Source organism: Misgurnus anguillicaudatus, chromosome 10 (assembly GCF_027580225.2).
Source record: "Misgurnus anguillicaudatus chromosome 10, ASM2758022v2, whole genome shotgun sequence".
Taxonomy (NCBI): Eukaryota; Metazoa; Chordata; class Actinopteri; order Cypriniformes; family Cobitidae; genus Misgurnus; species Misgurnus anguillicaudatus.
The window spans coordinates 32,881,842-32,897,598 of record NC_073346.2 but is presented as its reverse complement, the minus strand read 5'-3'; the positions used below and the strand labels follow the sequence as shown (position 1 = coordinate 32,897,598).

The following is a 15,757-nucleotide window of genomic DNA, read 5'->3' as shown; positions in this document are numbered from 1 at the left end:
AGCTTTATCACAGAATAAGAACTGATAAGAACTTTAACTACTTAAATATTTGTTAGCAAAATGTCATAAAGGTTTAAGCTCTTATATTATTGATGTTGTTTTGTTGTAAATAATAATTTTGTGAAGTCACCGTTCAGGTGATCAGTGTTTCTTTACATGAACCCTGTTCAGAACATTGTATTGTAATTCTCTCCACAGTGCTGATAATGCATGTCAGAAACACAGTTTGTGTACGTTTCTGTTCCGAATCAAGTTTATTCAATGACTGATTTGTTGTCAGTCATGAATTTTGTGTTATAATGCCATTTATAACACTAAAAATAACTAGGGCCATAGGAATATGTTAAAGAAAATAACAAACAGAAAATACGATTTATTTAATATTATTAGGACAGCAATGCTTCAATTTTCAAAAAAAAACTAATAGACTTTACCTAAACGATTAAAATAAATCTAACTTCTAAATAAAATAATTATGTAACATTTAATTAATTATTTAACATATGTTTTATCATGCAATTTTAAGTAAATTTTATTTGATTTTAGTAGGTAAGTTTTACTTATAAAAAAGCAGTAAATTTTACTTAAAAAAAGTTTGTGCAAATTGTTACGAGGATTTTTTTAAAGTAAATTTTACAAGTTTTTTTCAGTGTACAATTAATGTTAGTTTTTGTCACGCTGAACCTTACAACTGGTCAATTTGATATTATTATGAATATAACGCTCTCATAATTCATCCTATCAATAATTTTTTTTGTATAATATAGCATATAATATGTAAAAAGTGAAAAGTTGGATCAATTTTAATTGACTTTAATTGGCAACACCTTACATATTTTCAAAGTTACCAACTGATGTAATTTTTTAAGTTGATGCATCTTTTAACTTTTTACAGTGTACTCCAGTGGCTAGACCAGAAATTTTCAAATGAGTTGACGTCTGTGAGGCTGGACCTTAATGCCCCTTAAATTACATAATTTTACATATTGTGGTTAAACGGATTACTTTACGTTTTTTTGAGTCATGGGTCGAATAATTTTCGGATAAGCAAAAAAAAAGGAAATAAGTAAAATAAAATAAGAACAAATCAAGAAAGTATAAACATATGGAAATAGAAAAGAACAAAGTTACAAATAAAGTATAACACTAGTATTTAGGTACAGAAATAGAATAAAATAAATAATAACACTGTCTTCTTCATTCTATAAATTAAATATTATTAATTGGTGTAAATTTACAGAAGTGATCTTTTTGTCTTCTGTTGTTTAATTAATATAATGACACAAACATAAGCAGATTGATTATGGATACCGCCACTTTAAGACCAGATAAACATGGATCCTTGTAACGATTCACATCTGATTTATTTCTGAACTGTTTGATCATGGATTACCGCTATTTAATAGGAGGTTTTGCAGCCGATCTTTAGTAAAGCTTGTATATATTATATAGTGCACATTTTACACAGTAATGTTAGCTCAGTGTAATTTTTGATATGCTTTAGCTATGCAATATGAACTAAGATAATCTATTTGTTGTTTATTTAGCTTATTATATGAACTAAACTACTCTAAAATGACTTCCCTGTTGAAAAAAATCAATAAAACCATTATTACAATAAATCAAATTTTAATGGTTTTATTGGGAATTTTATTGGTTCTAATGGAATATGGCCCAAACACACTACAGTGTAGTGGTTTTAATGGTAAAAGCTAATGGTTCCTTTTGGTATTTTAATGGAAACTATTAAAAGTTTCTGTAATGGTTTTATTGTTTTTTGTCAGCATGGTTTGTTGTTATTGATTCTTTGCAGAGTTTACCGGAGGTTACATTTGTTCCACAAAAGCCGTTTGTTTATGTTGTTACTGCTGAAACCGTCTATAGATGTAGTGTGTGAGGTGAAGTTTTTAAAATAAAGCAGGAACAGAATAGATGGCGTGTCTTCAATGAAACGAGCTGTTCGCTAAGAAATATGGCATGTTAAGATGACTACTTTTCACCAGTAAAGAGAAAGTTAAATAACACACCTATAAAAATTTAATCATTAAAAGAATTCACACTGTAATAACTCATACTGAATAGAAATGTGATGTTTGATGACCATGGGACATTACTTCTGTTGCTACTGTAAATTTTACTTTTAGTCTTTGTCTTTTCTTTATACACAGCATCCAAATTTCAAGACGGAGATACAGTCATGTTTGCAATTCTTCTGATTGTGTCAATGTTTAGCCAAGGTAAGAAAAAAAAACATCCTCGGAGTTTTGGGATGCAGTATTGCTGTGTTTGGATTGATGTGTTATCCCATGATCAATTACATGTTTAATGCTCTTTTGAATTTCAAGGTCTCACAATAGTGAGCTACGGTAACAGTTTCATCACAGCAATTCCAGAAAGCATAGGTTACTTTTATCCAAACACTTCAAGCAGACTGAGAGTCACCGCCCTCCTTGATGGCACTTCTGTCGACGTCTTCTACAACGGCGACAAAACACCAACGAAGAAGATATCAAACATGCAGAAGGGCCAAACCTCAGTTGTTGCGCTTCAAAAATCTGCTGAAGTATATCAACTCAACTACTCCACTAAATCTATCCGAATTAACAGTAACAAATACATTGTAGTACATTCTGTCACTAACACAGATAGCACAGTTAATGAAAAAAGTTACCAGAGCAACGTTGTTCAACCTAATGAAAATCTCGACACACATTATTTGATCCCCTCTCTGAACTACACAAACCTTGTCACAACATTCGGCATATCTCAGTCAGCCTTTTGGTCTAAAAGATACGGCTCATTCAAACTGATCATCATCAATGCAGAGGACACAGAAAACAGTATCACGATAGTCAAGAACATATCAGGGAGCATTCAATTAGTAAAATTCACGATCCCATCATACCAGCTCATCCAATTGCAGGCCAATGCTTCACTGATGATGGTTAACTCGAGTCATAAAATAGCTGTGCTGCTGACTCACCCGTGTCTAGATAAACCAGACTGTACATGCAGCATGATAGTCAATCAGATTCTTCCTGTTAGATTTCAGGGTCAAAACTTTGTTGTGCCCTCAATTTCAGGTATAACCCAGAGACAGTTATTTATGACATCAAATAACAAGACAAGCTCACTATCTCAAAACAACGCTCAATTAACTCCTAGTTCATCAGGGTTCCTGTCACTTTCAGATCTGGAAAACCAGTATGTAACCGCGTCGAGTAACGTGTCCCTCAGACTGATCATTTCAGGAAATGTTATAGAATTGATCCCAGAAAACATGTTTGCCGCCTGCTACATGCTGCAGCTTTATTCAACCACCCGGAAAGCACTTGTGATAGCTAAAACTAACGAAATAGATGATGTGCGTGAAGGTCCAAACCCACTTCAAAACCCTGACTGGACTGCAATTCCGGGCTCAGTATACTCTTCAACTGAAGTGACTTTCTTAGCCAAAACAACCACTATCTGGCATCGAAGCTCAAAGATTGCTGTTTACATACTAGATGCTTTCTGGACAGGCCCAGCTATACCAATAAACGAAAACCCAGGTACAAAAACAAACAAGTATTTATTTGTTTTAGTAAGCAATACTTTTTTTAAACTATTCAAGCACATGATTGTGATAGGCAATCTTTTTTTTATTTGTGGACTCAGATTCATCTGGCTGTATGACTCCTGGAGAGTTTGAAGTCGGAGATCAACCTTTTAAATGGACCGAGTCCCTGGCTTATTGCACAAACTCTGGAAGAGAATTTGCCTGTCCTACAAAGGAAAGCCTCCAGATGGAGTTGTCCCAGCAGGTCACCACAACAAATGAGGAGGGTTGGATCGGTCTACGCCGTAGTCTAATGACTACAGAGTGGTACTGGCAAATGAACACAACGCCAACATATTATATAGATAACGTTGACTGGGCCAACTGGTATCCACAGAACAACATGATGGGATTTTGTGCTTCAATGTCACTGGATGGTAAAGATGATTTCAAATGGAAAAGTGCAAGCTGCTGTGAGAAAAAACTTCCTGTCTGCTACAAACGCCCAATAACATTTGCTCCTTTATCTAGGGACAATGGTGGAGACATGAGTTACAGTCAAGTGAAGATTTAATGCAGCAAAAATAAATCACAGTGTATTCTTAACAAAATACATTGGTAATGCATGTACTAAGATATGGGTTGTCTGTAAGCTTCAAGTAATGTCTGAATTAGCATTAAGACATAAAACATACAGTAGATTAGTAGTTTGAAATGTAAGCAAATTTTTGAGCTGTATTCAAAATTATTTCCAAATTGTACATTTCTAAAACAATTTGCCTAGTCAATGTCTAAGGCCTGGGCCGGGTTTCCCGATAACGATTGAACTATAAGAGCGCTTTCTACGAGCTACTTAACGAACATTCGTTGTTCATTTACGTGCGTTTCCCAAAGATGCACGTGAAACGATCGCTCGCAGCTGGGTTTTAAGTGCTACTTACGAGTCGCTATCCATTTGTCAAGTGCTGAAATGTCACCAATAGAATGACTCGAATTTGTAGCAGAAGCTTGTTTAGGCTAATGATCTTCAGCCGATGGGCAATAATATTTTTAATAATATATTTTCATTATTGTTCAATGACTTTTTAAATGTTTTAATAATTTATAAAATATTATTTTCCGTATTTAGTTAGGACTCGTCCCACTGCGAAATGCCTTCTGCGTTTCTATTATAGTTTAGATTATTATTATTATTTGTTGTTTATTATCTATGTTTATTTATTATTATGGATTATTGCATTGTGCCGTAAATATGTATTTGGTTTCTTTAAATAGATGCCATTTCCCTTCAAAACAATGTTTAGATGAATTATAGCAGCAATCGGTATGAACCATTTATCAATTTGCTATACCAACTTTTACCAAAATACAAAAAACTTTTACCAACTTGTACAATATACGTTTTCCTTCTTTATTAATTTATGTTTAGTCATTTAAATTTGATTTCTCATTTGATTTTTAAATATATTATATTATATATTTAATATAAAATAAACAAAGAAGAACCCAATAAATAAATAAACATTTAAAACATTACATTATCGTCATTGCAGGAGTGGAATTTGCTGGTTGTCCTGCAGGTGACCTTGTAACTCTGTTGTCTTACGATGCACTTATGAATGAACGATTACTTCAGACCACTCGTAGATCTACGATGATTTTCAAGTGCTACTTAAGTTACAAAAGCTTTTGGGAAACAGCCCGTAATTCTAAGATGATTCGTACGATCGTTTTTACGATCAACTTAGCCTTACGATGCTTTTGGGAAACCCGGCCCTGATCTGGGCTGAATCTGTATAAATGGTATAAAATGTTAACCCTTATGTGTTGTTGGGGATGTTTTCATCCACAAGAGTTTTTTTACTCTTAATTTGGCCACAACTTTCTCTCTGTTTTAGCAAATTGAATGATTTTTGGTGACAAATCTTACATATATTTTACCCTTTACTACCCTTTCGTGTTGTTAGTGGATGAAAACAACCATGATCAAAGTACCAAATCTTTACAAAAACTCCATGATTTTAACTCTTTAATTGCAAAGTTCATAAGTGATGTCAATGATTTTGGGAAAAACACACACAAAATAACAGTTTTTCAATATAAAAAGTGATTGTAAACTGGATTTTTGTTTAACTTTTTCACAGTCTTGAGCATGTCAAAGATTGGTAAAAACATTGGCTTTGAAGCATTTTTAGTTTTTGTGTAGCATCAGTTTTATTTTTTTCTCCCCCATTTATTGTTAGTGGCTGTTTTTGCACCATTGACTTCCATTATAACCACATTTTTTTGATTGCAGAGCTATGACACCTTTTTGAATGTTTGTGTTTTTTCCTTTTGCAAAGAGGTCAAATTTGTAATTTTTTACTGTTGACTGGTGCAGTTTAATACTTACAAATATTCTGAGCTACACCTTCACATATGTACTCTAGGGACACCAAAGATTTATTTGACATCTTAAAAAAGTCTTGTGAAATATCCAGTGTCCTGTTTCAACAAGGGTTTAATCCAGGTACTCTGGTTTCATCCCACAGTCCACAGACATGAAGGTTAGGCAAATTGGAGAGGTCAAATGCCCTTTCCCATCTTGTAGGTAGATCAACTTTTGTATAGATCAACTTGTGTGTATACAGTTCTCGCCATAACTTTAGACTTAGATGCTGAGATGGTGTTAAGAAAACAATAAATAAATAAATAAATAAATAAATAAATACATTGATAGTGGAAAAAAACTTGTTTCTATTATCAAAGTCACTGGGCCAAATGAGGCATGCAGTGGAGTATATTGTATAGCCAGGATGTTATGCAAACCCAAGAAAGAATTTTGAAAGTCAAATCTGTCTGAAACTTACCTGTAAATAAAAATTCCAGCACAAAGTTGATTTTAGAGAGAAGAAGAGCACTGATACCAGGTAAGATATTTGACTTCAGCTGAGTTGATTATCTTGTACAGGTAAAAGAGTTCCTTGCTTTTATTTATTTTACTGTGTAGATTAGAACAGAAATGAATATTTTAAGATAAAATGCTAAAACAAGTTATTTCTGAAACCATTCTTTCAATTTAAATGCATTAGTACTTAGAAAGACTTTAAGAAGATTTTGAAAGATTTTTAGACAAAATACTTCTTAATGAAATCATGGCTATCCTGAGATATAGGGGGATGGGGAGTGTTGTAAAACCTTTTGCTATATCATATATTATTTTATACACTATACTGTATGATATAGTATAATTTTATCTTTTGAAAGCCTACACTGTAAAAATTCTTAGCTGTCCTAATTTTCTTTGTTGAATCAACTCAGATTTACAAGTCATTTCAACTTACTATTATTTATCTTGACTAGAGATGAAATGTTATAACTACAGATTGGTTGTTATAAACTAATTTATAAAATATAGTTGAAAAAAGTCAACTTAATTTGATTAAGTTGTAGCAACTCATCTCTTGTCAAGATAAATATAGTAAGTTGACACGACTTATAAATCTGAGTTGATTCAACAAAAAAACAAAAGGCAGCAAAGATCTTTTACAGGGTATAGATAATATTTGCTCATTCACATTTACTCCAATCTGATCCATTTTTTTTGTCTTTTGGTTTTTCTATTTCTTGAAGCTGATAAAATTGTATTATCCGATTAATCATTTTTAATCATGATTTTTTTTATTTAATGGCACTATAAAATTTACGTCTGATTACAACCATACAATTATCCTTACAATTAACATTGCTTATATATAGGGGGAGAGCGGGCACACCCTAATGCATTTTGGTTATGGCTTGCTTAGTCATTCAAACTATTGATTTAGACTAATAATATTTTTACACAAACAACACCCCCATGCCCCATTTCTGTGAACACTGTCATACAATTACACAAAAAGTGATAGAAGTGCAAATGTTACTTACCCCATTCACTGAAAAAAAATTATTCATATAATTAACTCAATATTTTAATATTGACTGCGACAACTTAAAAAAAATTAGTAAATTGAATTACAGTTTTTTACAATCACTTTGCTACTATTTTCAGAACATTGATGTCATTTTTCACAACTCTAGACACAAAACTCAAACCAAAGATCAAAATGCACATTTTTCAAAACTCTTAACTCTTTTCTCAATTGCTTGGATACAATACACATAAAACTTGGATCATTTGTTCATTCAACCAAAATCACATGTTCAATATGACACAACTTAACATCAAAGTACTACTGTTTCAAAAGGCTATTCACACATCACATTTCAAATAAGTGTCTATTCATTTTCTTACAATGATCTAACTATCAATCAATACAACTGCCCAAAATGATAAGTAACTGTTGCATTATTCGTAATAGTTGTATGGAAACAGACAAAGAATCTTCCATGTTTACTGAAAATCATGAAAGTTTCAAGATAATGAGGTTCATTGAAACCAATAAGCATGGAGCATGAACCAATTATCACTGTACTGTATAGATGCAGGCCCTTGTAGTTGCTTGTCCAATTCTGCCAACTTGTTACTGATGATTGAGTGCAGATTGTGAAATGATGTGACCTATGTTGTGATTGTACTGTAGTGTTTTCATCAATACATTACAAACTTTGTTCAATGATTCCAATGTGTCTGTCGTATTCTCTCTACTACTGCAGAACTTTTACAGATATGTATTTGCTCTACATGTACCATAATGAAATCTGTATTGTTCTACAATATTTAATGATTGTACAAACAATGACTTAGTGAAACTATCAGTTGCTTGTGTGTGGGTGATCTATAGTTATGTTTCCATGGTATTTCACAGTAAATTTGTGTTTTGAAACAATGATTGTGCAAGTGCAAGATGTCTTTAAAGATGTGAATGCACAATGCAATGTTTTGAACACTAGACAGCCTGTGTTACAAGTGATTACCGTTTTGAGTTTTGTATCTAGAGTTGTGAAAAATGACATCAAGGTTCTGAAAATAGTAGCAAAGTGATTGTAAAAAACTGTAATACTTTTTTTCAGTGTTGGTGGGGTTAATTGTTACAGAAAGAAGGTTTGCTGTAACACTTGCTAGAACAGTCTATTAAAACATAAATAATTCAATAATATTCTGTCTGTGTGTTAGATGTGGATTTTGTTTGTACACTGAAAAAAATTATTCTTACAATTTACTAAAAAATTTTAAGGTAAGTGGTTGCAATACATTTATTTAAGCTAAACAAAAGTTTTTAATTTTATTTTACTAACTGTTTGGTTTAAATGTAGCTTAAATAAATCGATTGCAACCGCTTACCTTAAAAAACGAGTAAATTGAATGAATAATTTTTTTTAGTGTACATCTGTATATAACATAGATATAGTCAGATCTATTCATATTATCCCGCATCTATCCTTTTATTATAGATTGAAATGGATAGATATATTGACAATAATTGTCAGTTAATATCCTTTATATTGTGAATAGTTATATTGTACAGTTAAATATTAATTACAGCTTTGTAAAAAATTGTTTTTAAGTCAAGCTAACAGTTGCTAGTTGTGACATCTTTTAAAATGGTGCTATGTTTTAGACCACACGGCAGTGATTAAGATAATATATGACCCTGGAGCTCAAAAACCAGTCAATAGGGTCAGTTGTTTGAAATTGAGATTTATACATCATCTAAATAAGCTTTCTATTGGTGTATGGGTTGTAGGACAATATCTGGTTAAGAGACAAGTATTTCAAAAGGTAGAAAATATCTTCATGGAACATGATCTTTACATTATTTTTATACATCAAACCCTCTTTCTGTTACAATAATGTACACAATTCATTGTTGGCTATACCAAAAAAATACCCCAACTCTAACCCCAACTCCAGGTGAGAAAAGTTTTAAAAGCAGAAGAAAAACATGTAGAAACCAATACAAGTACATCCTAACCCAAATCTAATCCCAATCCCAAACAACATAGAAATTTGTTCCGAGTGACATCAATAAGACATTCGTGCGCAAGACACGAAAATGCTAAATTTCGTGCCATGGACACGAATAAATTAATCAAATTTTTCGTGCCTATAACGTAACTTTCCGTGAGATCATGTTGCAGACAACAGTGTTGTAGACAGGCAATTTCCATACATTTCACTGTATCTATTTTATCACCTTGCAAAGAATTTTTGTTTTGTATTTTTTATGTTTATAGTTTATCCTAATCATTTTTACTAGCAGCATATTTTATTTTAGTTTAAATTTGGTATTATGTGACAGTATTCTGTGTTTAACGCATTTTACACTGTAATATGTTGGATCAATTTAAAAAATGTTACACTGTTTCACTTAAACATAGTTCACTTAAACAATTAATTTTTTTTTTTTGATGTTACCACCTTTTTTAAGTTGATGAAACTTTTTTGACTTTTTACAGTATAGTCATAACAAATGCATGGGAAATTAACAGAAATTTTACCTATACCTGTATATGCATTCTGATGTAAGCTAGTGAAAGCATGGATACAAGATCTGTTGCCCAAATCATAATTACTTACTATAAGCCATTCGATATACAAAAGTGCCGCATGTGAAAAAACTCAGGGTGGGTTGGGTGGAGATAGATAGAAAAAGTTATAAAATGTACAGTAATACTTGATAAAGTGCGTTTTGTCTAAAAAGTTACATTTAACCTCCTAAGACCTGGTTTGCACCATAATACTTAATTCTGTGAAACTGGAACCTGTTGTACACAAACGTGGACACTGCTTCATGTTCAAAGAAAAATATTTGGTTATTATATTTATTGGTTATTCTTAACCTCAAATAGCTGGAAAAAATCTAAAATGCAAGCCAATCCAAAGCTCCGGTATTAGGAGGTTAATGTTACATGAACAACTCTTTTGATTGTATGATATTGTGTGAATTGTACGAATTTAGAGATAAGTTACATTTCAAATAACATCAGCAAGGTTGAGCTATAAAATTGCAGCCAGCACACTTCCCAGCAAGCAATTTTGGCTAAAAAAAACTAAATTTGGGCTGTCAGTGAAAGTCTTATAGACGTCTACCATAGCCCTAGCCTGGTTAAAACCAGACCATTCTCATTAGTAAGTTAACTGGCATGTATTCAATGAAATTAGCTGTTTGTGAACAAATACGACATGTTAAGATAATGACATTTTCACCAATCAAGACAAAATTAGGAGCAACTTTAATCAGCTTAAGAAATGTGATGTTTGATGACCATATAGGACACTACTGCTGTTGCTACTGTAAATGCAGTATAAGTGCCTATTTATTTTAGAGACTTTTCACCTTGTGGTTCTTAGTCTTTGTCTTTTCTTCACTAATACACAGCATCCAATTTGAGCTCAAGACAGAGATACAGTCATGTTTGCAATTCTTCTGATTGTGTCAATGTTTAGCCAAGGTAAGAAAATAAAACGTTACCATCCTCTGTGATTTTTTGGATGCTGGATTGATGGCTTTGTTATTGAGCAATTCGATTTTTTAATGCTCTTTTTCATTTAAAGGTCTTACAATAGTGAGCTACGGCAACAATTTCATCACAGCATTTCCAGAGAACATAGCATACTTTTACCCAAACACTTCAAGTAGTCTGAGAGTCACCGCCCTCCTTGATGGCACTTCTGTCGACATCTTCTACAACGGCGACAAAACACCAACGAAGACGATATCAAACATGCAGAAAGGCCAAACCGCAGTTGTGGTGTTTCCAAAATCTGCTGAAGTATATCAACTCGACTACTCCACTAAATCTATCCGAATCACCAGCAACAAATACATTGCAGTACATTCTCTCACTAATACAATTAGCACACTTAACGAAAAAAGTTACCAGACCAATGTTGTTCAACCTAATGAAAATCTCGACACGCATTATTTGATCCCATCACTGAACTACACAAACCTTGTCACAACATTCGGTTTATCCCAGTCAGCTTTCTGGTCTAAAAGATACGGCTTATTCAAACTGGTGATCATCAATGCTGAGGACACAGAAAACAGTATCACGATAGTCAAGAACATATTAGGCAGCATTCAATTAGTAAAGTTCACAATCCCATCATACCAACTCATCCAATTGCAGGCCGATGATTCAATGATGATGGTTAACTCGAGTCATAAAATAGCTGTGCTGCTGACTCACCCGTGTCTAGATAATACAGACTGTACATGCAGCATGATAGTCAATCAGATTCTTCCTGTTAGATTTCAGGGTCAGAACTTTGTGGTGCCCTCAATTCCAGATATAAACCAGAGACAGTTAGTTATGACATCAAATGACAAGACAAGCTCGCTATCTCAAAACAGTAATCAATTGACTCCTAGTTCATCAGGGTTCCTGTCACTTTCAGATCTGAACAACCAGTTTGTAACCGCGTCGAGTAGCGTTTCCCTCAAACTAATAATTTCAGGAAATTTCATTGAATTGATTCCAGAAAACATGTTTTCTGCCTGCTACCTGCTGCAGCATTATTCAACCTCCCGGAAAGCACTTGTGATAGCTAAAACTAACGAAAAAGCTCAGGTGCAAGCAGGTTCAAACCCAATTACAGGCACTGGCTGGACTTTGATTCCTAACTCAGTATACTCTTCAACTGAAGTGACTTTAACAGACCAAACAACCATTATCTGGCATCCAAGCTCAAAGATTGCCGTTTACATACTAGATGCTTTCTGGACAGGCCCAGCTATACCAATAAATGATAACCCAGGTAAAAAAAAACGAATAAATATTTATTTGTTTTAGTAAGCAATCATTACAGTTGCAGATTTTAACTATTCAGTTGTTATAAACCACATAATTGTGATTTTTATTTATGAATTTGTGCACTCAGATCCAAATGGCTGTACGACTCCTGGAGATTTTGTAGTTGGAAATCAACCTCTTAAATGGACTGAGTCCCTGGATTACTGCACAAACCATTACAATGAATTTGCCTGTCCTACAGATGAAGACCTCCAGATGGATTTAGCCAATAGCGTTGATACAACAGATGCGGAGGGTTGGATCGGTCTACGTCGTAGTCTAATGACTACAGCCTGGTACTGGCAGACGAGTACAACATCAGCATCATCACCACCTGTGAATTACGTCTACTGGGCCAATGGGCAACCACAGAACAACACGATGGGATTTTGTGCTTCATTGTCACTGGATGGTAAAGATGATTTCAAATGGAAAAGTGCAAGCTGCTGTGAGAAAAAGCTTCCTGTTTGCTACAAACGGCCAATAATATTTGTTCCTATATTTCCTCTAATGGAGACATAAATTACTATACAGTGTATATTTAAAGCACCACAAATATATCACAGTGTATTTTTAACAACCACCTGTTGTCTCTACTGGTACCAGTCATTGTAGTTTTTCGATGGGAGATCAAGAAAAGTACATTTGTAATGCATGTACTAAGACATGTAATGTCTGTGGGCTTCAAATTATGTTTAAATTAGCACCAAGACATAAAACATTAGTATGAGATGTAAGCAGGTTTTTGAAATGTACTCAAATCCATTTCGAAGTTGTAGAGTACCTTTTCAAAACAATTTGCCTAAAAGTAAATATCTAAGGCCTGATCTGGACTCATATTTATTCAAACTAAATAGCATTAATACTGTAAGTTGTGTAATATGATCACACCATAGCATAAGTGATCGTCCCACTGAAGGCTTTAATTATGTTAAAGCACAATTCTGTAAAGCTGCCTTAAAAGAGTAAGCTGTATACTGTAAAAAGCGATATGCAAATAAAATGATTTCATCTTATCATGTTGTACAGCCCAACTTTTCTCTTTAAAATACTTGTAGTTCAGGACAGGTTTCTTGTTACCAATTAGCATTTACAAGATAACATTCAAATCTTAAGGTTGTTCAGATTTAAACCGATTAAATAAGAAAAAAATCCTAATGTTGTATCGTAAATTACAGGGCATTAATAATGCTGTTGTACTGTTTACTTTGCTGGTTTACTATGGTAAGTTCAATTCATTTCAATTCAATTTTATTTATATAGCGCTTTTCACAAGTGTTAATTGTTGCAAAGGAGCTTTACATGAGAAGATGTAGAGGAGAACACAGAAAATCAATAGATAATATAAGAAGTAGATATAGCGGCTAAGGTTAAACCGTACAAGCGTGCTTTTTTATAATGTCACGTATACAGTAAAGTGCTAAGTTAAACCAAAGTTGGCTGACTCTACCTGGGATGAAAATATATAGATATATAGATATAGATATAGATACGGTAGGGATAGGAGGCGAGTAAGCAGAGTAAGCAGATTAAACTGGTTTAGCCGGTGGTCATTGGTCAGGCATCGGCTGGTCATCACGTTGAAGGACAGCCAGTATAGATCAGTGGTGCGATGACCTTCACAGCAACAGGAACTTGGTCTGTTTGTCTCATTGTCCTCTGGGCCGAGGCCGAGACAGGGAGACAAAAACAGAGTTATATTAGCGTAGGGGCTGTTCGCATGTAATGCAAAGTGTCATACATCATAGTGGTTTAAGTCAGCTCGGTTCCAGACAGGCTAACTATTGCGGCAATAGTATATTACCCATATGAGGTATGTGAGTGCTTTGCTTTAGACAAAATAACTACTGCGAGAAAAGTACATTTACTGGACATTTTATGTGAATGCTTTGTTAAAGAAGAATGTCTTAAGTTTAGATTTAAATTGATCGACTGTGTCTGACACTCGAACACTACTTGGCAAACCACTCCAGAGCCCAGGGGCCAAGCAGGAAAAGGATCCACCACCTCCAGACACTTTTGAAATTCTAGGGATAATTAAGTGACCAGAATTTTGTGAGCGCAGTTTACATGATGGATTGTATTCTGATAGTAGTTCTTTACAGTGGCGGTTCTACACGGAGGCCAAGGGTGGCCCGTGCCTCTGTAGACAAGTCCCTGGCCACCCCTGTGGCCACCCAGTGCTGACCAAATAAAAAAGTATACATTTATTTTGATTTTACACGCGAGCACCAAAAGCGGAACTAATCCGATGCATAACGTTCTAAACGGGCAAATTAGAGCGGCGCACCCAACCACTGTAGCTGGCTGCGGGTGCTGGGTGCTGCTCAGCGAGTGTCTCAATTTGTTCCCAATATTCCGATGTTGAGAATGTGGATGCAGGTTTGGGCACTGGTAAGGACTCTAGCTCACTTGACATTGGGACACTGTTCACTTGTTCTCCTGTGACGTGGCTGCTTAAGCGCGGTGATCATTCACAGCTGTTACTCATCAACAACCGGCAAAACCAACATCTCGCTAACTTTTTAAAGTTTACACATTGTAAAAAGCGCTGTAATTATGCTCTTACATATACATGCATAAATTGGAGGAATATAATTAAATGTGTCAAATAAAAATGTTTACAATTTAAAATAAATATTATTTAAAATGCTGATTAGATTGTGGTCCCTAACTGTCTAGCAATGTGTGTTTATATGTAAACTAAAACAAACGTTTGTCTTTATAAAAATTAGCATTTCATAAAGTGTATTGAGTAGGCTCGCATGATTTTCGGTTGGGGGGCTTTAGAAAAGAGCCAAGCTCCCCTTTTGCACCTGCACTCACTCTTGTATTAAATAAAGATTTATATGATTGTAAAGTAAGATAAAGTTTATGGGGCAGTTTCCCGGAAAGTGATTAGACTAGTCCTAGACTAAAATAAATGTAAGAGCTGTCCAAACTGAAAACAACTTGCAATGCCATATTTTAAAATACACCAGTGCCCTTTGTTTTGCTTCAAAATGCACACAAGTAATGTATTTAGTAAGGCATGTTTGTTAAAACTAGTTATATTTCCTAATTAAACTAAGGCCTAGTCCTCCCTGCTGAAAAAACCAGCAAGACCAGCATATGTTGTGTTTTGGTGCTGGTTTGCTAGTGAACACCAGCTAAACCAGCATCAAACCAGCATCAGCACCAGCTAAACCAGCAACAAACCAGCATTAGCACCAGCTAAACCAGCATTAGCACCAGCATCCCATGCTGGTCATACCAGCATATGTTGTGTTTTGGATCTGGTATGCTGTGACCACCAGCTAAACCAGCATAGACCAGCATAATTCCCATGCTGGTCCATGCTGGTTTGATGCTGGTTTTTTCAGCAGGGCTGTCTTAAACTAATTCCTGTAACCGCCCCTATAATCTTTAAATATAATTTCTTGACGTTTTTTATGTGCCCCTCTGGTAAAACACTGGCCCCTCCTTGGCCCCCCTAGTGAAATTTGTCTAGAACCGCCACTG

At 34.4% G+C, this 15,757-nt stretch overlaps 1 protein-coding gene across 1 annotated transcript; it reads left to right on the top strand.

The window, feature by feature from the left end:
* The first annotated feature begins 6,398 nt into the window (after positions 1–6,398).
* On the top strand, positions 6,399–13,689 carry LOC129449024 (uncharacterized). The gene is made up of 4 exons (XM_055211773.2): positions 6,399–6,447; positions 10,840–10,912; positions 11,016–12,221; positions 12,345–13,689. The coding sequence occupies exons 2-4, from the start codon at positions 10,873–10,875 to the stop codon at positions 12,776–12,778; spliced, it is 1,680 nt and encodes a 559-aa protein (XP_055067748.2). The 5' UTR covers positions 6,399–6,447; positions 10,840–10,872; the 3' UTR covers positions 12,779–13,689.
* Positions 13,690–15,757: the final 2,068 nt, after the last annotated feature.